The sequence below is a fragment of the Phaenicophaeus curvirostris genome, chromosome 5 (assembly GCF_032191515.1).
Source record: "Phaenicophaeus curvirostris isolate KB17595 chromosome 5, BPBGC_Pcur_1.0, whole genome shotgun sequence".
Classification (NCBI taxonomy): Eukaryota; Metazoa; Chordata; class Aves; order Cuculiformes; family Cuculidae; genus Phaenicophaeus; species Phaenicophaeus curvirostris.
The window spans coordinates 28,335,291-28,359,354 of NC_091396.1; the positions used below are offsets into that span (position 1 = coordinate 28,335,291).

At 38.6% G+C, this 24,064-nt stretch overlaps 1 protein-coding gene across 36 annotated transcripts in view; it reads right to left on the reverse strand.

Annotated features, from left to right (window-relative positions):
- Window positions 1-241: 241 nt before the first annotated feature.
- MADD (MAP kinase activating death domain) overlaps window positions 242-24,064 on the reverse strand; it is an 83,678-nt gene continuing 59,855 nt past the window's right edge. For 25 of the 36 annotated variants that reach the window (XM_069858021.1, XM_069858017.1, XM_069858014.1 and 22 more), the window contains 9 exons: window positions 23,432-23,537; window positions 19,979-20,089; window positions 19,142-19,249; window positions 18,894-19,058; window positions 16,854-16,926; window positions 14,870-14,976; window positions 9,761-9,830; window positions 4,845-4,891; window positions 242-1,764 (listed from right to left, as the gene is read on the reverse strand). In XM_069858021.1, the coding sequence (XP_069714122.1) occupies window positions 1,657-1,764; window positions 4,845-4,891; window positions 9,761-9,830; window positions 14,870-14,976; window positions 16,854-16,926; window positions 18,894-19,058; window positions 19,142-19,249; window positions 19,979-20,089; window positions 23,432-23,537 (895 nt within the window). In that variant the 3' untranslated portion in view covers window positions 242-1,656. The remainder of the gene's footprint in view (window positions 1,765-4,844; window positions 4,892-9,760; window positions 9,831-14,869; window positions 14,977-16,853; window positions 16,927-18,893; window positions 19,059-19,141; window positions 19,250-19,978; window positions 20,090-23,431; window positions 23,538-24,064) is intronic. The other 11 variants (XM_069858030.1, XM_069858028.1, XM_069858026.1 and 8 more) reach the window with 1 other exon arrangement.

The window sequence follows — 24,064 nt, forward strand, 5'->3', positions numbered from 1 at the left end:
CAAATTGTTGTTTCTTTAAAGACAAATTACATTGATGTTATGATAGAAGAAAAAAATAAAAATAAGTTTCAACTGCTTATGTGGAAAGAAATCTGGTTTTCCATTTATAGTCTTCTCTTTTTCACTATTTCATATATGTGTATGATGTCTTTTGTTTATGGTGCATTGTAGCACATACATCACATTAATCTCAGAATAAGTTGCACCAATAGAAAAGCACAGGAGGATAAAAACCACTTGCTGGTTGAATGACATTTTATTTTCACATTCAGACAGCTGTACAGTTTCTATAAATAGATGGGGTACTATACTATTTACATCATTTCCTCACCCATTACTGATGTATTCCATTCAAATTCCATTGGTGGGCACCCTGACCAAGCCAAAACAGAGTTACTCCTGGGTGCATTTCCTCAGAATTCCATTTCAAAACATACATCAGTTTGCATCAGAGCATTTTTTTCCAGGTATTTTACATGTAACATTATTTTCTCTAAACAGTTTCTCCTTCCAGCATCCAAAGAGTTTTCCAGACAAGTGCAGTACAGTTCAAGAACAAAATCAGGATGCAAAAAACATTCACATTCAGCCTACTTAAAATAAGGAATGTGATGAATAGTTTTATCTGCAGGAGTTTCATTATACATTAACACAGTACTTGCAAGATTCCTTGATATACATGTACAGACTGGAAGAATGCAACAGCTTAAAAAAATTGCAGACAGCATAACCATTGGGCTTCTGAACATGTTCTACAGATTGCTACTGAAATATCTTGTGTAGCTATAGTTAGAAACCCAAAAGACATGGGTCTGCCATGTGCTTCTGCCAATAATGTTTTAAAGTTTTACATTTCCTTATTCATTTTCTAATCCCTGTGATTAACTGCTTTAGGTAGTGCTTATAGGCATCTGTTTACTGCTGGGATATCTATAAATATTATCTGAACTCCCATTTGAAAATCCACACAATCCATGAGGTATCAGGGTTTTTCACAACATACTGCTTTCAAAGGTTCTTCCTCCACTTCTTTTCCCATTTGAGAAGCAGTCATCTCCACAGAAGGACCAGTGTAATAGCCAAACTTCAATTGTCACATGATATTTTAAGACTGTGGTAGCTAAATAGCACATCTCTACCAAAAGTCTGAAGAACTACGCAATAAGAATTCCATGTTGGTGGGTAAGAATGAACAACACAGAAGGAAAACAATAAAACCACTACATTTAAACAACATGCAGGACCAGACCGCTTCCACTGTGCACATACAAGAGAATCTGAGAGTAGAAGCCTGCAGTTGTAAAGTGATACATCTGTAAAAAGTACCACTACAAACAAAAAACAACTGAATTGAAGCCGCTAGTCATCTTAAGAAAAACAGAATTCCAAAGGAATGGCCAAAGTAGGTCAGTCACAGCTGGATGCTGATTCTCAAAACTGTCTGATTAACAGCTTATATAAAAACTCCATTAAAGACAAAATCAGAAGGAAACTGAGCAGTGAAGTCCTTGGTTTTCCTATAGGCAAAGACCTGCAGGGTCATACATGAATAATCAAGTTCTCATAGAAGACACTGAAGTGAGCTCTGGTAACTGCAGTAAAAATGGGAGTACTGCAGATCATCATGCCAAAGGGTAGGTATTCCCAATATCATGATCAACTGGAAACAGGTCGAGGTGGTTTGCTTTTGTTTTCTGCCTCTTTTCCACGAATAGCAGCCACATAAGAGAAGAGACACAGCACGGAGTAGCAGATCTCATGAGCCTACAAGAATTTAAGGTAATGAAATTCAGGTAATGCAGTGTTTTACAAAATCCGCTGCACATTTTGTATGTATGTCTTACTTCATGGGACAATTGCTCTGGCTACAGACAAAATCAGGAAAAAGCATCCCGTACTACATCATAATTGAAATGGATAAAGAAGAAAAGTCAAAACAAACAAAAAACCTCCTTTGGGATAAAAACCTTACTAGAATTATTCTATCACGAAACTAATTTTAAGAACAGTATGCTAAGCTAGAAGGTAGCCAGCTAGCTTTAGAAAAACATCCTACATATTTGCTTTTGGTCTGTTGCGTGAAGTTACAAGCAATCTTCTGGGACGAGCTGAAAGAGCTAACAAAACGGTGAAAACTAAATATCCAATAATCTAAATACTAAATAAAACTAAATAATCCAATACCTTACCTTGACTCATGAGATGGTGGCATTCTTTCATATTAACAACTATCTTTATATGCTCAAAAGTACAAGGACTGGTAATGCTTGTAATTTTTAACCAACACCAGTGAATCCACGGATAATATAAGTTTCTTTTTTTCCTATTTTTTTTTTAATTTTAAAAAGCCACAATTCAACATTGCATGTTTCATATGAGTAATATCAAGCAATTCTGTCACTACCTTAAAGCACAGGGTTTCACATAGCATTATCAAGATTTACAATTACTGCTTTTAATTGATTAAATGTGCTATTATTTAATAGAAAATCCTCTTTTAGCACGTGACTGGCAGCACAACTCAGTGAAGGTAAGACTTAGACTTAATTTATATCGTCATTCTGATACTGGCTATTCTGGTGATCTTAAAAATTCTTGTCCTGTGTATTGACATTTATAATCTTTGTAAAGGTAATAAGCATAACAATGTGTTTTGTTGTGTTATAGCATGAACTAAAAACACTTACATAAAATATAATTAATTTTCATTAAACTGGCTTTTCTTACAAAAGATACAGCTATCTGCTTCTTGAACTACATGTATTCTAAGCATTTGTTTAAAACCATTTCTAGCTTCTTCACGTAATTTTCCTCTCTGTCCATTTGAAGGACTATCAGTTTCCATGCAAGCAGTAAATGTACACACCACACTTCAGACTTTAAAAAACTAAAGAAATTTCAGTTTTGATGATAATCATTGGCTTCTACTTCTTCCTCAGAAGCATATATAAGCCTGACCATTGGACTATTATGTGTAAAAGTGCTAAATACCATTATCAGCTGCTGGCATTCAAAAAATGTTATGAACACCAAACCACAGCAATAACTCACCTAGGGAAAGTCATGGAACAGGTGATCTTGAGTGCTATCATGAAGCACATGCAAGAGAACTGGGTGATCAGGCCCAGACAACACGGGTTCACAAAAGGCAGGTCTTGCCAAACTAACCTGATCGCCTTCTATGACAAAGTGACTCGGCTGCTGGATGAGGGAAAGGCTGTGGATGTGGTCTTCCTGGACTTCAGTAAAGCCTTTGACACAGTTTCTCACAGCATTCTGCTTCAGAAACTGTCAGCCTCTGGCCTGGACAGGTGCACACTCTCCTGGGTGGAAAACTGGTTGGAGGGCCGGGCCCAGAGAGTGGTGGTAAATGGTGTGAAATCCAGCTGGAGGCCAGTGACAAGTGGGGTTCCCCAGGGCTCGGTGCTGGGTCCAGCCCTGTTCAATGTCTTCATCAATGATCTGGATGAAGGCATCGAGTGCACCCTTAGCAAGTTTGTGGATGACACTAAGCTGGGTGGAAGTGTAGATCTGCTGGAGGGTAGGGAGGCTCTGCAAAGGGATCTGAACAGGCTGGACCACTGGGCAGAGTCCAATGGGATGAGGTTTAACAAGGCCAAATGCCGGGTCCTGCACTTGGGGCACAACAACCCTATGCAGTGCTACAACTAGGAGAAGTCTGTCTAGAAAGCTGCCTGGAGGAGAGGGACCTGGGGCTGTTGGTGGACAGCCGACTGAATATGAGCCAGCAGTGTGCCCAGGTGGCCAAGAAGGCCAATGGCATCTTGGCTTGGATCAGAAATGGTGTGACCAGCAGGTCCAGGGAGGTTATTCTCCCTCTGGACTCAGCACTGGTGAGACCGCTCCTCGAGTGCTGTGTTCAGTTCTGGGCCCCTCACCACAAGAAGGATGTTGAGGCTCTGGAGCGAGTCCAGAGAAGAGCAACAAAGCTGGTGAGGGGGCTGGAGAACAGGTCTTATGAGGAGTGGCTGAGAGAGCTGGGGTTGTTTAGCCTGGAGAAGAGGAGGCTGAGGGGAGACCTCATTGCTGTCTATAACTACCTGAAAGGCGGTTGTAAAGAGGAGGGTGATGGCCTCTTCTCCCAAGTGACAGGGGACAGGACAAGAGGGAATGGCCTCAAGCTCCGCCAGGGGAGATTTAGGCTGGACATTAGGAAAAAATTCTTCACAGAAAGGGTCGTTGGGCACTGGAACAGGCTGCCCAGGGAGGTGGTTGAGTCACCTTCCCTGGAGGTGTTTAAGGCACGGGTGGACGAGGTGCTAAGGGGCATGGTTTAGTGTTTGATAGGAATGGTTGGACTCGATGATCCGGTGGGTCTCTTCCAACCTGGTTATTCTATGATTCAGTGATTCTATGATGTGGCAGGAATCAATACTTACACTGTTGTCTTGCATCTTATTGCTCACTTCCATAAGGAAATAGGATTGTTTCATAAACTTAGTTAGCAATCATTTTATGCCCAGGAACTAGACTCCCTTTCCATCTGTCCTGTGGATTTAGGATGGTGTTCTACACTATCTTAACAGTTCCATTAGGTCTTAAGATGCTAAAGTTCATGACAAAACAGCTACTTTGCATCTTTATCTATCTTAGCAAATAAGAATATGCTTTCTATATTACTGGCAAGTTCCTCCTGTTTTATAGGAACAATCCCTAAGTTTTGTTGTCTTGCCTTAAGCAAAACTATCATAAAATAGCAGCTGGTGTTCCATTGCAATATTAGCATTGCAAATCCTGCAACCTCAATGTAATTCTTTTTGCCACGTGAAAATGTAAAGACATATCCTCTAAAGAACTACCACAAGGGATCACAGTTGACTCACCATTGGCGTCTTGTACTTGTGGCTCACCACTTCTTTAGTTTCAGGAACTAAAACCGGACGGGCAAGAGACAAAACAAAAAGTTCAAAAAACGAGAGGAAAAGCGGAAAGAAATAGTACAAAAGGGAAGGGATGCACACAGACAGCAGGTGCAGGTACAGGGCACCTCAATATCCCTCACTTCTAGATACTCTTCCTTCTCTTAATTTGCACTACATATGTCCTTGAAGATACTGGTAACTTCATAATAAATTATACAGCTTGGCAAATATATTTCAACACCTCTGTTTGGAAAACCACAGTAGATATTAGATAGTTCTCAGAGACTCTATTTTTTCTCATCCTATTCATTCCTGCTCGACAGCAACATTAATGACAAAATACGCTTAATGACAAATATGCTTATAGACAAATATGTCTAATGTCAACTACAATAAAACATGAACCAACAATTCCATAGGAATTTGTCAGTATGCGATTCGCAAAGATTTTATCCCTTAGATGTCTGCATCCTTCTCTGCTAAAAAACAGATCTCAAAAGAACAGGTGGACACACTGTACTAAGTTAGTGAAATCCAGGAAAAAAAAAAGGAGCTGAGGGAGAAAATTTTCTAAACTGGAAGACTGTTTCCCCATTCTACCTAAAAGAGTTTTTTCAGACATTATTTCTCCTGTCTAGGATGTGTGTGATGGTATTTACTTGACATACTCACTGAAAACGTTCATTGCCTTTGAACAAGTTGCCTTAAAATAAAACACTGATTTCAGTTACACATATTCTTAAAATTACAAGCTTGTTGATTTCTAGAAGATTTATATATAAAGAGGATTAGGCCACTGCTGAAAAAAAAAAACCTATTAACCAGAAAATTTCACCTTGCTCCCTTGCACCGCCTCAAACTAACAGGAAGGAAATCAGCATAATATAGCTAAAGAAAAATTGCCTTTTGTTCTCATTGTGGAATACATAAAAAAGCATGCTGTAACCATCCCATTAGTGTGCACTGCATCTGATTTGTGCCTTTGACCCACACTTGTTCTACAAATACTGTTGTGAACAGATACCATGGAAAATCAGCAGGAGAGAACAAAGACCACACAAAGAACATACAAATGGCAAATTTAAAATGTTAAGTTCAGTGGAATAACAATACCACCTCTGAATACTTCCCTTCCAGAACAGCTGAAATTTGCCATGGAATTTCTGTGTCACAACAAAAAACTTAGAAGCAGCAATACAGAAATCACGCAAACCCTAAACATACCAGATTCAGAGAGGAAGGGCAAATGCTTTATTACACATTAGTACTACTGACAAGAAAAGAAACAGAGGCAGATCAGTTCAGTATGACTAACTAGGAAAAGTCCACACCAAAACCTCTCCACACAGATGTCATCTTTTCAACTATGATATGACATGGCTAAATGCTGGAGGAGAAGACAGACCACACTCTAAGCACCAAAAGTAGGCAGTGCAGACTGGGTTTGAGAAAGCACTCTAAATATGAACTAGTGCCAACTATTTCTCCTCTGTTGTGGTACTGTCATTCTTGAAAAAAATCCGGTGAAAAGTACAGAATATGAATGTAAAAAGCAATGTAATTTATTTTTGTTTAACTTGTTAATTTCCTTTTTCTTGGAGTTGGCAGTTACATTAAGGACTGAGAAACACAGGAAGTGCACACCCAGGCTGCACTGCCCCACCAATACCAGTGACTAGAGTTGGGGAGATAAGTAGGTGCACGTCCAAGCTACCTTACCCGTTGGCACCAGATGTTCCAAATTAACTCCATGTCACCAGGGGATAAAGGTGGGAGTGAGGCTGGTGCACAGCCAAATAGGGTAGGATTTTTACACCTGTGTAAGTCTCACTGCCCACTGGAAAATATAAAACTGTTCCTATGCAGGAAGGGAAAGCTGTGAGGACCTTATGTCGTGAGGGAAGGAGAGAAGGGAAACTGTGAAGTCCTGTATCATAATTGAGAACAGGAAGAGAGGAAACAGGAGAGCACCTAGGCAAGGTACTGTCTCCCTACTTCATAGTCAGTAAATTGCCTTGTCTTTAAGTAAAGTACTCCTTCACAATCCTTCCAGTGGGGAAAATTCACTTGAGAGGTCTGAGTCAGAAAGAGTAAAAAGATTCGGTTTGGATTTACACTCAGAGAAGTGAAAGCACTACTGCTGCGAGGAGGAGGAGGAGGAAGAGGAGGAGTAGGAGGAAGAGGAGGAAAAAGATGAAAAGATCCAAGCCTCAAGTTAAGAGATTAGCAAAAGCACTTTTCTTCTAACATTATAAGATATTTCTGATGCTGTTGAACTAGACCTCCAACTAAGTGGAATAAATTAAGCATCATCCTGCAACTTTTGGTCCTGTGAATGAAAATATGGTGCTAGCATAGAATGAATTTAGGGGACATCACTTTACCTGCTGGAGAATGAAGGTTTTCATAGCAGCGGCGGTGAAGGGGCCACAAGAAAGTAAAGCACAAGTACACAGCAGTAACTCAAATTCCAGAGGGAAGAGCCTTACATTTCCTCACTTACTTAAATTTCCACTTCCATTTGTGGGCAACAATTCCTGAACTTCTCCTTGGATCCTGCTCTGAAATCGCAATTCCAACTTTCATGCTGCCATCTAAACCCAGTGTTAACACAAACAGACCTTAAATTTCCTGCTGCGAAATTTATCACTAAAAATTTATCACTAAATTTGGAGCACTCACACTTGGCAAAATCAAACAAACAAATCTTGCCTTTAAGTACTGCCCAACAGACTGGAGTATTTATGCTCACCACTCTCTACCTTTCTAAGAGGAAAAAGTACTTCAGTAGAATTTTACTATAATGAATCTGACTGCAATGTTCACAATATTTAATACAGCTAAATAACTTAATTCTTAAGAAGTCCACAAAAGTTTTTTTGTGAATGCTGTTAGTAACAAATTAACATGCTAATTTCTCTTGAATAGGACAGGGTGGCATATCTTCTCATAACAGTTAAAAAAGCAGCCCTGAGGCAGTCTGTCATCTCTGCACAAGAAGAAAGCTTTGCTCCCTTGCAACACTTTTCTTCCCTTCTTCTTTCTCTTCATTTGCTGGATGGGCAAGCTGTAAATCTCAGTTGGTACATTTAAAGTGGTTCTTGTCTGTGACTTTTATTTTGGGAGGAGGGTATTTTTAATTTAATTAGTTTAATTTCTCAGTTTTATCTTGTAGTGTCCAACTCCCAGTTTATGTTTAATCCCTTCTTAAAATTACTCTTTCATATGTTCCATATCACAATTCTAGCTTTTGCAACAGGCCCTTGATTACAAAATTTTCTGTAAAAAAAAAAAGCAGTTATTTTTCTCTACAGTTATTACAGTTGTTATTTAGGGGCTAAACACTGTACTATAGCATCACCAATAGAAGTTGACTGCACATACTTAGGTCAAACACTGTCTTTCTTCTTGCACAATATAAACAAACTATTAAAAGAAATACTTTAGGTCAAAACCTCTCAAAAAATGATCCAAAATTTATTTCTGATCCTAGTCGGTTTTTTTAAGTTAAAGATTGTTGAAGCCATTCTTTAAGCTAGTTTTATGGCTCCTGAACTCTCATATTTGTAAAACTCATCAACAATCTTTTACTAATCTGTAAGCAGTAAAATGTATCATGCCTGCCAGGGTGAAAACGTGGTACAGAAGGAATGCACAATCGTAAGTGTAGACAACTCCTGAACATCTAAACTATTATAAATTTTTCATGGTTTAAATACACTAGTCTGATCACCTGAACCATGGACAACATTTTCAGAAAAAGCCAAAAATTGTTCACAAATTCAAATCTCAAACTTCTGGGAGATTAATTTATGGGAAACAATAAGCAAACTACAATAGTCAGAATGACCTCATCATTTGAATACCTTATAATTTTATATCACTGAAAGGAGTTAACACAGTATTAGGGACAAAGACGTTATTTCAGCAATCTGATATTAACTGTCTTTTATATTCTAAGTGAAAATCCCTCCGTCAGTACATTCTATTCACAGCACCGAAGAACAATGAGAGTCTTGGTAAAGGGAGGTGCTGGTTTAGACTTCAATCAATGGCCAAAGAATGGATACTGATCTACTATGGAAAGAATGTTGTAAATTTTACCTTGTTTTTAAATGTTTTATACATACCCCTAATACCTAGACAAATGTCTCGCAGATGACTGACAGAATAAACCAATATAGATTTGGGGATTATTTCAAGGCAAGTATGTGTATCGCTCTTCTGGAGAGCTCTATCTCAAGTCACTCATTTTTTAAAGGGACTAGTTAAGTATAGCATGACTGACACTAACACTGAATAGTAATCCAGAATTTTACCCAAACTAGACTGTATGCAGCTTATATGTAACAGCAATAACTGACCAAAATAGCAAATTCTCTATTCTCCTTAACCTTTACTTTTCTACTCTTTACCAGTCTTGCTCTGAAACAAAAATCACAGGATAAATAAAGTGCAACCTGACAAAACAGCTCCTGCTCCATACAACAAAAATGAAATTCCCCATAGAGCAAACAGGAAACTTCGCAATTAACAGTAATTCTTTGTAATGGAAGTATAGTGTGTTGAGAAAGATCAACTATAAGTCCTGCTTCTGCACACATCCAAGCTTAACTCTTGTTTTGTTTGCTTCAGAAGACTCAGAACATCATCTTGTTCTGTCAAAAAAAAGCATCCAGGCCACAAATCTTACTACGATAAAAATTAACGTGTAAACTTTTATGTTAAGTCACCCATATCTCAGTTAAGCAACTTCTCACGTGCAATCTACATTTCTCTCCCATCTTTGAAACTGCAGTGCAACTCTGAATCTGAAGACTGGAAATTTGAGTTACTGCCATGTGAGTACAGACCTAATATCAAAATAATGTAATTACCAAATTCCTCCAGGACAAAGACTCCTCGCACAGTATTGCACTTTTTAATGTGATTCAGCTCTATGAAAACCTACAAAAAACAGGAGAAAAAGTAACATAAAATTAGTCAGGTTTGATTTTTTTAAAATAAAACCCAAAATTAAAGAAAACAACATCACAGCAAATACAACCTGAAGTGTTACAGCACACACTACCAGTTCATTTACAGTTTAATATATAAACAAAGAGTGAAATAAATATTCAAAAGACAAACTTGCCACAATGCTAGAAATCAACAACTTAAAAGTGCTAAGAAGCGAAGACAGCAGAAGATGAAGTACCTTCCGCTCCTTGCAGGAGGAGAAAGCATGGAAGAGAAACGAAGGAGTTAGTAACTCTGACATATCGAACATTGCTACCCCTCCAGGCACTCAAATGAGTTATTGCAAAAAGAATACCAACAAACCTGAAATGCAACAGAAGAGGGGGACAAGAAAAAAGCTGGCTTCCAAATTTGGCACAATTTGTAGTCTCTGATTCATCCCAGTTAGTTTCTGCCCCTCCATGCATCCTCCTCCAGCACAGAGGGCAGGTAAGGGGCACTATGCTTCCCACCCTGACACTGATCCTCCTAACCTACCAAGTAATCAAATTGAATCCAATGAGTAACTACTAATCTTCCTTCTCTCTGAGAGCCTTGCTGTTTACGATTTTACTACAGTTTCTGATCTGCACACTTACTCATGGAACTGTCTCCTTTAACAGTCAGTACCAGTATTCTGCTTTAAGCAGGATGGGACAGTTTGGACCCTTCTCTGTTGTTTGCTTATTTCACATATGGCTGCTGCTAGCTGAGCAGTCACTTAGAAATCAAATAACATTTTACATAGGTTAACCTCAAAAGACAAAACAGTTGAACTACATGTCTTGATTTTTCAGTCTAAAACCAAGATGCCAAGATTGCAGGAATAAAAATTCTCTGAGCATAAGGAGTTTGTTCAATATCCAATCTATTTTAAGACACAAAACAGTCCCTCCTCATATGCTCATCTCCAAAACAGTCAGTACACAGAGATAAGAACCTGTAGAAAGCGCTATAAGGAATCAATTCCATATTCTAATATGTTTGGTTTTTTAAGGCAAAAGAAACATTGAGACTAACACTGCCCTAACATTCAGGGTAAATCTATGCCCAACGCCTTAGAGAGACCTTTGCAAGGCTGTATTGCAATAGCCTGGATTGATACTTCCAGTGACTTTACACTTACGACATCATGATCTCAGGACCTTTTTTAAAAAAATGTTACTAGAGAAACTTCATTGTCTTGGAAAGAAGGGAAAGGAAATCTCTGCAACACTTTTGAATCCAATACTAGCAACAGCCATGTAATAATAGATGATATTCTATGCAAGAAAGGCAAAGGGCGTCAACACCAGAAAGTGGGTTGGTTTTTTTTTACAAAACAGGCTTATCTGTATCAACAACAATCACTAAATGCAATGTACATCCAAGAGAAGTCAGGTTGATTTTCAGGTCAAAGGGGTTTTAATATTATGTTTATTAGCAAAGAACTAACAAATAGACCCAGAGTATTTTTTGCTCAGTATTAAAAAAACCTGAACTTCCACCTATTTAAACAAAAACTCTGAAGCCTGCTCTCTGCCTACACTCAAGCACTCAGGGAAGAGACTTAATCTCATCTTTTTTGTTTTCACCCATGTTCTATGTCAGTTTAGTTGGTAAAAAAAAAATTTTTTTTTGAGGAATAATTACCAAGTAAACAAGTGAATAATAGAACACTTCCTTTACTGCAGTTTTTTGTATTTCTGTAATATTTTCTGTGAAAAGTTTTAGCTAGTAATCTAAAGGATAAAATTCAGAAAGTCAATAGAAAGGCTCAGGCAAAACATTGGTTGTTTCACCCGCTAACAGCAAAGTTGCCTAAAAGACTTGACTGCCCCAGGTGCTCATGAGATGAGTTAAGGAGTGCTGCATTTCCAGTTATAAGCGAGATGAGAATTTATCGAGTTTGTCACATTTACAGTAAGTTATCAATTTTCAGAAGACATATAAGTTGACAGGCAATTTCTTGTTATATTGTCCAAGGGACAGGGATGATCTCCTCTTACTCAATTAGAAAACAAGCATAAAGGAAATAAGTTACTTACCCTAGGAAACCGTAGTTCTTCAAGACAGAGCATTCAGTGTGGATCCTACTGTAGATGGGCATGTGCCTGCTGCATTTTATTAAACTTCTATCTATTTTTGACACAGATGAATTCATAATGGGGACAGTTACTGAACCAATTATTATAACATAATTTTTAGATGTAAACTCAGAGTAGTCTGCCAATGCCACAGGTACACTTGATTCCTCCCTGTTCCAAAGGCATAGATTCCATTTATCTTTTTTTTAAAAAAGTAGAAACCCCTCTTCCTATGTTCTAAATTAATTACTTGTATGATGTCCAACCAAGCAGAGCAACAGTAATCCCTTCTTCTAGTAAACTGCATTACTGAAAAGAGTACTTGGAAAAAGCACCAAGAACAGGATGCCTATACAGAGTAAGGAAAGGAAGATGAAGTGAAAGCTGTGCCTAGTGAGTTCCTATAGCCATCTGTTGGTCAATAACCCCATCCAAACTCAGCAGAAACAGAAAACAACTTTTTCAACACAGAGAACTGGCTGTAGGATCCTGGTTTTAATCATGCTCATACGTATTCTGAAACCAACTGCCTTAGGGAGCAATTACTATAATTTATATGAGAACTGGAAAGGACAATTCCTCTAGAACAGCAGATCTTTTATTAAGAAAGCAGATGTTTTGATGATTGTTAGAATAAGAGTGCAAACATCCTTTAGCTCTACAGATTATGAAACTGGAGAGGATTTTTCTTCACAGTGCAATTAAGTAGGAGTCCTTCATGTAACTGCTACAGTTGTCCATTCTACACAGACCCTCAAACGGCAGACTTCCGACATCTGTCTAGACACTTTGTTTTGAGAAGAGAAAACAAGGAAACACCTTAGGTACAATAAATGGTACTGAATGCCCTTGCCAACTGCTGATGCAAATCTAACAGACCAAGAATTAAACATATTGAATAAATGAAGTGTATTTTCCAGAACTGTATTTGTTTCAATATCCATCTTAAGTGATGGAAACTGATATGGCTACAGCCTCCTTGGAAAGGTGACAAAGAGGAGGAATAATCTTTCAGGCTGGGTACACACCGGTCATACTTTCTGAGTCTGACCTGCACAGATTGTATTCCAGAAAACATGCAGTAATTTTCATCATGGACAGCAAATCAGAACACTATTCTCTGTAAGGAAGGATATGATAAAGCTAGTCCTGTAGGAGTGCCGGTGGTAGCACAGGCCTCAGCATCTGTGTTACAAAATTCAACTGATAATAGTCCTGACAGTCATATACCAACAATCAATACTAGGTTTCCCCAAGGTTTCATTCAGAATGTCATTCCAGTCTTTCAGGGAGGGGAGAAAAAAGGAAAGGCTTTGAATTTAAGGACAAGGGTACGTTCTAGGATTTGAAGCTTTTCTTTTGGACAGATGCATGTGTATTCACTATGTGCTCAACACAACGCGTCTTTGTCTTGTGCCTTAAGAAATCATGATGATGACTATGTGCCTACCTTCTTATATATCATTTCTCATTGCAAATGCATGTATGCCTGGGTGTTCACTTATTAAATAAGAGTCATCTCCATAGACTGTTCAGGACATGAGCAGTTTGAGCTCAACATCATCTTTGACATCTGGCAGAAGAAGAAGATAGGAAACACAAACAAAACATTCCCTATGGTGTGTCCTTACTTTAGAACAAATTTTTATTATGTCCTTCTATAATGATATCAAATTCTTGCTTCAAGAGCAGCATTTAATTTAGACCTGCCATTTCCAGTAACTATAAGAATTCATTCTGTACTGCTAATGAGTTCCTCTTGCAGTTCTTCATATTTCAGCATATCGATTAAAATTTAAAACCTATAATCAAGTCATCATGACGTAGGTTTGAAATACTACAGGTCAGCTGTATTCCAGGTTCTACCCTGGTAATAGACAGGAAGAAAACTGAAGGAGGTTTACAACTCTCCACTCCTTGTACTGGCACATACAAACCCAAAGAGGCACATGGTGCTGCTGTGACCTTGGGAGAAGTATTAAAGTTTCTGAGCATATGTGTTTGAGATGCACGTGCACTTCCAGTGGGATCTACACTGATGTATCCTCAAAGAAGAACAAAGCTTGTGTGGGGAGAAAAGTCTATTCAGGAGGAAAGGAAAAAACACTCCACCAAGGACTGACAGAAGCTTTTCTTTCTTCCTCTCACACACACACACTTTCTTTCTTTCTCTCTCTCTCTCTCTCTCTTTCTCTCTCTCTCCCCGCCTCTCCTCCTTTCTCCAATTCTACTTTCTGGCATAGCATGCATTTAATATCATATGCAAAACAAAAAAACACAAAGCAAAATGAAAAACAAGGATCAAAAGAAGCAACACAAACATCCAGAGAAAGGAAGAAATGACAATTCTAGTTGTGTTTCCTCTATGCCCATAAGATCTGCTATTCAGAAGGAAAAAAGAATCAGTAATTTTTCATTACAGCAAGACCCACTTTCCCATTTTATTTTATTACTAAATTCTACAGGTAATTCCTCAATTTTATACAAGACATTAAATATGAAGCAGAAGGTTGCCCTCTGTACCTGCACCATTCAGACCCTGTATCTTTAAGGCTGACTGCTTTTGCCATCAGGCTGTTTACAGTTCGATACGTTATGGCAGTTAAGATTACTATTGATGGCTTTTTCTGTCCCTTAATATACTGGCTACCATTTATTTTGTGCTTAGACAATTCAGACTGCCAGAAACAAGAAGCTGAAACCTGTATTGATGGTTTTCTTCAGCTGACTTTAGTCTTCCTGAGGCTATTTAATTTCACTGTATTGTATTTATATGTACATGTGTGTTTGTGTGTAAAAATACATACGCTTTTTTATACCCATCACCCTTGTCCTTTTGATACTCTGGGAAGAGGAAACATATACACAGGCATGCTGCAAAAAGCTTCATGCTCACAGTCTTCTCAGGGATTTCCCTCATACCTGACTGTGCATAAATTTCAGGTTAATTCCTTCCAGTGTGACTTGAAGAAGACCTCCTTCACCGGTTTTCATATCCTGCACAGGGAACTCACCACCCAGCTCAGGACCTGTGATATATTAATTAAAACAAACAAACAAAACCAAACCCAAAACAAAACAACAAAAAAACACAACAAAAAATACGCAGAGAAAGAGAGAGAGAAAGAGAGAGAACAGAAAGCAGTCAGCCAAATCAGATGTGGAAGAGAAATATAAAACAATAAAAACATAATTTCCCTTCGATGCGCATAGCAACAGGACACTTCTAAGAATAGCAGGCAGCAATTCAGTAGAGTTCACTAACTAATGGCGGCTTTCTGTGAATCGCTGCATATACTTTTAAGTGTCATAGCAGATTCCATCCTGGCTACAAGAAGGGACATGGATGTCAGCTTGGTCTGTATTAACTGTAGTTCATATTGGAGTTGTGTATGTTTGTTTTGAATGTCACCTTTCATTTCTGCATGGTGAGACACTGCAATTACATAACACCACAGACAGCATAGTCTCCAGAACAAACTAAGCTTGCACTTGGGAGCTTGATAATTTTGTATGGCATTGTTTTATGCTTTCAACAATGAAAGTTAATGTGGTTACAACAATAATTAAAGAGAGGACACTAATAGATGACAATCTAGCCATTTTATTCTTTTTCTTTTACATCATTCAGTTTAGCTAGAAAATGCTTTCTTACAGTGACTTTAAAAAAATTATTACTTGTGCAGAACCACTGAACTCTGGAGAATAGCTTTCAAACACATTTTTAATACTACGTTATTGCACAATTTTAAAAGAGCTTTCAAAGAGGCTTTTGCTTCCTTTACCTTCAGTGAAAGTCCAATCCTTCCTCCCCCTCCTCAAATTAAATTAGGCTAATGGTAGGATGAAGAAAACAAGATCCAACAGATAGCTGATGCTGAACACTTAGGATACTAGATTTCAACACACCATTTTCTCAGTCATGCTCACACCAGTTATGAGTAGGTAGATCCCCTAGATTGGCATTAAGACACAACTGAAACATGCTTATACCTCAAAGCATGGCTCCCAGAGTCCTAGCATCCATTTGAAAAAAAATTAAATAATTGTAACAAAAATCAAACTTGAAACCACAAAACCACAGTGATGTTACCCTGAACGTCCAGACAGAATCCAGCAAGGGAGAAACAACCATCTTATGAAGGTATAAAATAAGTCACCTTCATGTTTGTTACCCAGATACATTTGCTGTTCTCTGGGGCCTAAGAAAATGGAAAATTGCCTTCCCAAGAATGTAATCTCCCAAGAGTGCAAATCCACTTTTCTAGATTTTTTTTACTCAAGAGGAAAAGGAAAGGGGTGTTTGCCAAGAGAATTTTCACCAGTATAATTATACTACCCTGTCCCAGATGATGCTAAACTAAGATGAATGTCTACACTGGAGAAGTTATACTGATGTCAAGACATTGGGTTAACTGCATCTCCCAACTTGCATTAGTACAAGACTTCACAATATAGAAGATGTTTGTGCATTGGAAGTCTGCAGAAAGCTGCAGATTCATCACTGTAGATTCAATAAAACAAACAAGGATATTTCTTAGCCTCCATTCTCAGCACCAAGTGGACAAGATAGTTCCATGTCTCAGTCCGGAACATAAGGCGTAGATAGTCAACCATGAAGAGAAAGAGAAGCTTAAGTTTCATACTTTTTCCTTACTTATTGTTTTACTGGCAGCTAGATCTCCTTACACGTAACTCTTCTTCATACAGGTGTTTTGGTTTTGTTTGTTTTTACAGTGAGGTTTAAGGGCGACCTAACAGTAAGTCTCCTACATACACACAGATGTACAAAGCTACTCTCAGATCTCCAAGTAAAAGGAGATTATGTTCAAAGAAGTTATTAATAAAAAAATTGTGTTGATTGCAGATTAAACAACAAATGTTCCCAACAAGCAAAATTGTGTACCTGGTTTAATGCTTTGCTGTCTTGCTGCTGCTCGCTCCATACTGTCTTTTACACAGTAGTACAATTCCCGACACTAACAAATAAAAGAGTAATACAATGTTATTTTTCCAAACTACAAATGGAAAAGAACAGCAATATCCTATGAATCTACAAAAAGAACAAGCCCATGTGGTGCACAATGACAAAAAGCTTATAAAAGTTGAACCACAGCTAATTATTAGCTGGTATTTATATTTCTTTTTTTGAGTTGATATAGGAACCATTTCATTGCACAAGCTAGTGAAGAGTCACTTGTCACATGTTCATGAGCAATCAAACCAAGTTTACTCAGTTTCCTAGTGTAGAAAAAGATTCAAAACAATATCACGGTCCCTCTCATTATTTTGGCTTCCAGAAATCAATGTTACTAGTCATGCTTACACAATCTATCTTTTCGTTTTTCATATGAATTTCCTTATGCCATATTCCTCTATTCATCTTCCTCCAACTCCCCTCTTTAAAACTAAATAATGTGAAGCCATAATGTCAGAGTAAAATTTAAGAAAGTTTTCTATCCTAAGCCCAAGACGCATGCAATTAGTTTTCCAAGTAACTTCTGTAGCATGCTGCTTTTGTCCTCCTTCCCTTTGTATTCACATTTGCATTATCATAATAATCCTTCAATTTATTACTTGCACTTGCAAAGCTTTACATTTTGCTTGCTGGTCATTGTGTAGAGTTATTGGAGTTTTTAGAAGTAGTGGAGTTTTCCTAGTAGGTTTAAGCTATTTCTTTACATTTGTAAGTAATCATAAGGAGAAAAAAAAAAGGGCTTTCATATTAGTGGAGAATGTAGGCATATATGAAATAAAAATCAAACATGAGCTTAAAGAGAAAAATGTTTATTTTGTCAGTTTGGGTCTGCCATTAAACACAACTTATTTACTAAGACAGTCTTATTTAGCTTTTTCCCACAATAACAGAATCATCTCAGCTGGAATGGACCTTAAAGATCATACAATTCCAACATGCTTGCCATGGGCAGGGACACGTCCCATTGCATCAGGCTGCTCAAAGCCCCATCCAACCTGGCCTTGAACGCCTCCAGGGATGAGGCAGCCACAACTTCCCCAGGTAACCTGTGCCAGTGCCTCACCACTCTCACTGTAAAGAATTTCCTCCTAATGTCCAGTCTAAATCTGCCCCTCTCCAATTTATAGCCATTGCCCCTAGTCCTATTACTACAAGACTTTGTGAAAAGTCTCTCCCAAGCTTTCTTGTACGCTCCCTTCAGGTACTGGATGGTCGCTATAAGGTCTCCTTGGAGCCTTCTCTTAACCAGGTTGAACAACCCCAACTCTCTCAGCCTGTCCTCTTATTGGAGGTGCTCCAGCCCTCTGATCATCCTTGTAGCCCTCCTCTGGACCCATTCCAACAGCTCCATACCTTTCCATATCCCAGGCACAGAGATGAGGCTGACAGGTCAGTAGCACCCAGTCATCTTTTCTACTCTTTTTAAATATGGGGATAACGCTACCCTTCTTTGAGTCATCAAGGAGTTTTCCTGACTGCCATGACTTATCAAATACCATGGAGCGTGGCTTGGCAACCACGTCAGCCAATTCCCTCAGGACTCTGGGATGCATTTCATCAGGTCCCATAGACATATATACGTTCAAGTTCCTCAGGTGGGCATGAACCTGATCCTCCCCTACAGTGGAAGGGGCTTTAGAATGTTTTTCCTACCTTTATAAGACTGCAAGATAATTTAATATTTAGTAATAATGACACTTCCCTTCTTCTAACCAAAAAAAACAAGTAAAAGCTGCACATGTAACTTCTTAGATTACATCCTGCTGTACTGCTGTCTTCAGGTAAATAACAAGACAAAGCCATAATGCCAGCTACAGATATCAGTGCTGTTAAACAGCCACTGCAGTTCAATAAACAGTGATAGAGAGAGAATGCTATTTTTTTGACTAAATATGGAATATGACACAGCAAGGATTTATTTGTTCTATGCAATTTTCCTTCCTTGTGCATATTAAACAAGATGCGTACTTTCTTTGTGTAGAACTTGTTCAGTTGTGTCTCCTGACCATTCCTCCGCCAGAGGCACAGCACTTTTGTTTTGGGACAGTAAGTCATGTTGATCAGTTTCTCATACCACCAACGTTCATACACAGTTCCAATGTTGCTTCTCAGCACAATGCAATCATCACATACCTAGGAGCAAAAAACATTGCATAAGATTTCAAATACTATTTATTGAAAGGTACTCATTGCATTGATATTATTCTTGTCTCTACCTCCATGAAAAATATATCTCCTGTTGTGTCTGTCCCAGCATGTACTACAAAAGTCTGCTTCTTGATGTGGCGGCTGCCACTGGGTCTCACAGGGAGCTCCCGTCCATTCTAGAGAAAAAAAAAATACAAAGTCATTAATGAAATTTGAAACCCATTTCTCCTTATCTATTGAAAAAAAGTCCATTTGGTGACACTAGAGCATTTTCAACACAGGAGAGAAAGAAATATTTTTGACACAGCTGATTAGAGGCAATTCTGGACAAAGCCTTAAGTGAGACTCTCTAGAAAAGTGTAGTTTCAACAAGCGTGACCATGGGAATTACCACAGCACACAACAACATTCACACTGGAACCACACAGTGTGGGGTAGTGAGGTATCCAGGTTTCAGTAACACTGCAGTAAACTAGTCTGCTTTTTCCCAGGTAATTTTAAGATAATTTTGTGTCCTTTCTGTGCATAAACTAAGTATTAAATGTAATGTCTTATAATGACCTGGAAAGCAATAGAAAACTAAATACTTGTTACAGTCATAGTAAGAATATAGGCTCCTGCCCACAAAAGTGATATTAATAAATCATTAGGGTTGCACAGAACCATGGCACTGAAATGTCATGTTTACATGTTTTTATATAGCAGTTTGAATTGATAACTACATAATATAACATAAACAGGGTCATGCAATCACAGTCTTTATTCTATACACATTAAGGTAGTGTTCAATAATTCAATTTAATTATTTTAAATATTTTTTAAATTAGTATTGCAGAGCATTTATAAATGTTTTTTTTCTTCCCTGTAGCTCTCATGGGTACATCATTCATCACTGTTTTACTTACCAGATTGGCAAGTTTGTCTAGAATATCATTTATTTGCTGGCTGTGCACCAGTCCAATATGCGATTTTCCCATTAGACGACGCACCTTTTTCCTAATGTCATTCTTGTTCACCTAGAAAGCAGATATAGTTACATGCTATCTTCTGTTCACAGGTGGCAACTGCTATCTCCCAAAACCAACACACCTTGGTTTCCAATGTTAAGACAGCAAAACAACTCATCTCCAGCTCAATCATACTAAGGCCTCTTTAGCAGAGCAGCAGTAGTAGAAGCTGCATATACATTACATTTCCCCATTACTGTGCAAGTGATACTGTGCACAACAGATTTCCTGCCTATTTTTGCACAACAGAGCAGCAATTCCACTACCTTACACTTCCAACTAGTGACATCTGCCAGAATATCACCTCCACCTCTTCCTCTGCAAAGAGTTGGTTTAGTCAACACAAGCCCTCAACACAAGAAATATTAACACAAAGATATAACATCTCTCAGAATTCTGAAGCTTTTATGATCTCTTTCCTGGTCACTAGGCCAGGGCTCTAACAAACATTTCCAGAAAGTCCTCAAACAGCAGCAGGTTCCTCCTGAAGATCAGCTTTAGGGAGCTCAGAAGCAAACCATTTCTGCCATTTCAAAAGATTATTATGAATGCCAGCCGCTGATACTAAAGGCTTCAAGACAGTACACTCATGCTTGAGCACTAATTTCAAGCTAGATTGGACATTCTTTTTACTCACATTGTGATTATGATTTAGTGCTATGGTGCACACAAAACAAATTCAACCTGCTTCCTTCCTTCAGGAATTCTTTGCACTTGAAAGAAAGCATTGTATTTTTCAAGACTTTTTGTGTAAAAACTACTAAGGTCTGCTATCCTAAAACAGGAAAAGAAATTGAAATATGAAGTTGTTGGGTCTGGAGGATTATGCTTGCCTTGACAGGTCAGAAGAATTCACCTCTCTAGTAGCAGAAAGTCTTACAGCTTTTCAGTTTCTACTAGAAGCTGTCCTAAGACGGGATACCTTGATACAGACTTTAGTCTCTTAAAGCCTTCACTCTACCTGCTTATAAAAACCCTATATACAAATAATACACACCAAATTCTAGATTCACCACCTTTTATCCCAAAACTGATGGGGGGGGAAAGTAACCATAACAATAAAACAACAAAAAAGAGCTCAACACTCTACAACCCTTCTTTTGCCCAGTTCTTCATCCCACCCTCACTCTTCAACATGACTGAATCATAGAATCATAGAATCACAGAATCATAGAATCATAGAATCACTAGGTTGGAAAAGACCCTTGAGATCATCAAGCCCAACCATACCTATCCGCTAGTAAATCATATCCCTAAGCACTTCATCTACCTGTCTTTTAAATACCTCCAGGGATGGAGACTCAAACAACTCCCTGGGCAGCCTGGACCAGTGCCCAATAACTCTTTCAGTGAAGAAATTTTTCCTAATGTCCAATGCGAACCTCCCCTGGTGCAATTTGAGGCCATTCCCACTTACCCTATCACCTATCACTTGGAAGACGTGCTGAAAGAACTGGTATTTTTCCCACAACTCTCCTGTATTCCCTTTTCACCTATAACCATAGGCCCAGAACGATATATTTCAAAGGCATAATATCCTGTGTGCCTCCTTATCTCTTTCCCCCAGGAAACTGTTTTCTTGGAGATCTGATTATTTTCACTACATCAAAAGACATTCTTCCTCTCTGCAACTAACTATCAACATATGTCACGAGATAGCCCATTTGAAATCAATTTTATTTGCTCTCCTCTTTTGCATCCTGTGATTAAAGTAACTGCACTGGTTATTATTACTTCAAGTCTTGCAGCAATGCATGGCCTAATGGTCACAGTCTTCTTCAGAAATAAACTAATGTAAAATACACTCAAATTCCCATCTTAAAACTTATCTCCATATTCCATTTTTGTCAGGAAAAATCAATACCTTCTTTCTGCCTCACCACTCCCCCCCTGTCCCCAAGAAAAAGATTACATACAGTAACTTCTTCCACTAGTTGGACATCAGACATTCTTTATCTATGGAATGATGTCGCATCTCCCTATATAAAGAGTCAAAATTATCAAGCTATCACCTGTGTACAGCTATTCTGACTGTTAAGCTGTTGCACTGGACAACACAGTACATCAAATCTATTAACCGGTAAAACCATACACTTAAATTGGTTCTAAACACGACAACAGTTTTAGAAGACTAACTTTTCAGTAACTTTGGAGGAATTGAACTATCCAAGACATCATTCAGACTAAAAGAACGATATTGCTAGTAGCCATGTACAACAGTAAAGTGCATATAGACAGCTCACTGAACAAGATAAAAAAGGGTTGCTTACTAGTAACAGCAAATTTCATATGAAGTTATTGACAAGCATATTCACAATCTGCCCATGTTTGGTGTTTGCAGCTGTGAGGTAACCGTAGAATCATAGAATAGTTTGGGTTGGAAAGGACCTTAAAGATCATCCAGTTCCAACACTGCTGCCATGGGCAAGGACACCTCCCACCAGACCAGACTGCCCAAGGCCCCATTCAACCTGGCCTTGAACACCTCCAGGGATGGAGAAGCCACAGCTTCCCTGGGCAACCTGTGCCAGTGCCTCATCACACTCATCGTGAAGAACTTCCTCCTTATGTCTAGTCTAAATCTGCCCCTCTCCACTTTATAGCATTGCTCCTAGTCCTATTACTACAAGCTTTTTTACAGTCCCTCTCCAGCTTTCTTGTAGGCCTCCTTCAGGTACTGGAAGGTCACTAGAAGGTCTCCTTGGAGCCTTCTCTTCTCCAGGCTGAACAAGCCCAACTCTCTCAGCCTGTCCTCTTATTGGAGGTGGATCCAGCCCTCTGATCATCCTTGTAGACCTCCTCTGGACCCGTTCCAACAGTTCCATATACTTCTCATGTTGAGGATGATGTCTCAAAAGAAAGGAACAGAGGGGCAGAATCACCTCCCTCAACCTGCTGGCCACGCTTTTTTTGATGCAGCTCAGGATACAGTTGGCCTTCTTGGCTGCAAGTGCACATTTATGACTCATATCGAGCTTCCCATCAATCAGCAAGCCTCTCATCAATCAGCAATTAGATTAGATTAGAAGATTGTCTCCACTTAATTTATAATCATACACTTTAAAGTAAGAATGTCCTCTAAAGTTACTAATATAAATAGTAAATTTGTATTTTAAATGACAATGTATACGCACACCCATTACATAGAACTGTGTAAGTTCAGACAACATATCTCAAAGCATCTCCAGAAACTGACTCAATTTTTTCATTAAGATTAGGAGAAGTTTCATAACATTCTTTTATACTTCACTGTTCTGAGCTCTGTGAACAGAGATGCATGTGTTCAAGACAACACCAACAAAATAAACTGCTTAAATCTGCAAAGATCCATTTAAAAAAAAAAAAAGTCACCTTTATCATAAGCATATAAGCAATCATATTATTCAGCAGTGTAGCCAACAAGCGGTCCTCATCATCCTCTAAACGCTTTCGATCATGTTCTCCCAGGGAAAGATACCTGCAAGAAGAGCTAGATCTGAAGCAGACTCACAGGCATTCTTCATCCAATTCACTAAAGCACTGGCAGAGAACAGATCACTATTTGTCAAGTGTATGACAAATAAAACCTACAGATCCATTAAGTCAAATGGGCATTTCCAGTAAAACACTGTGATCATTAATTAAACGTTTCCATTTTTTCTTAACTAGTCAAAGTAAATAACACCTACTCATGGGGAAAGTTCCCAGTGCTCCACTGAGCTTATCCATTTCCTCTTTTCTGCAGTCACAGCTCCAAGACAATTAAAACTGCCAGAAGATGAATATACCTATAACTCAGTACGAGAGCTATTCACCTTGAAAGCTTATGTGTAGCTGCAAGGCAGAAGTAAACTAAGGAAGGAAGTGCACAGGCACTCTCTTTTTCCAGTAAGGTAGGTAGGCAGTGGAAAAAGAAACAGTTTTCAAACCCCACAACCTAGGTCTTCTTTTGGTTACCAGATCCCATGTTACATGATAGCATGGATGTAGGTGCTACAGCTGCAG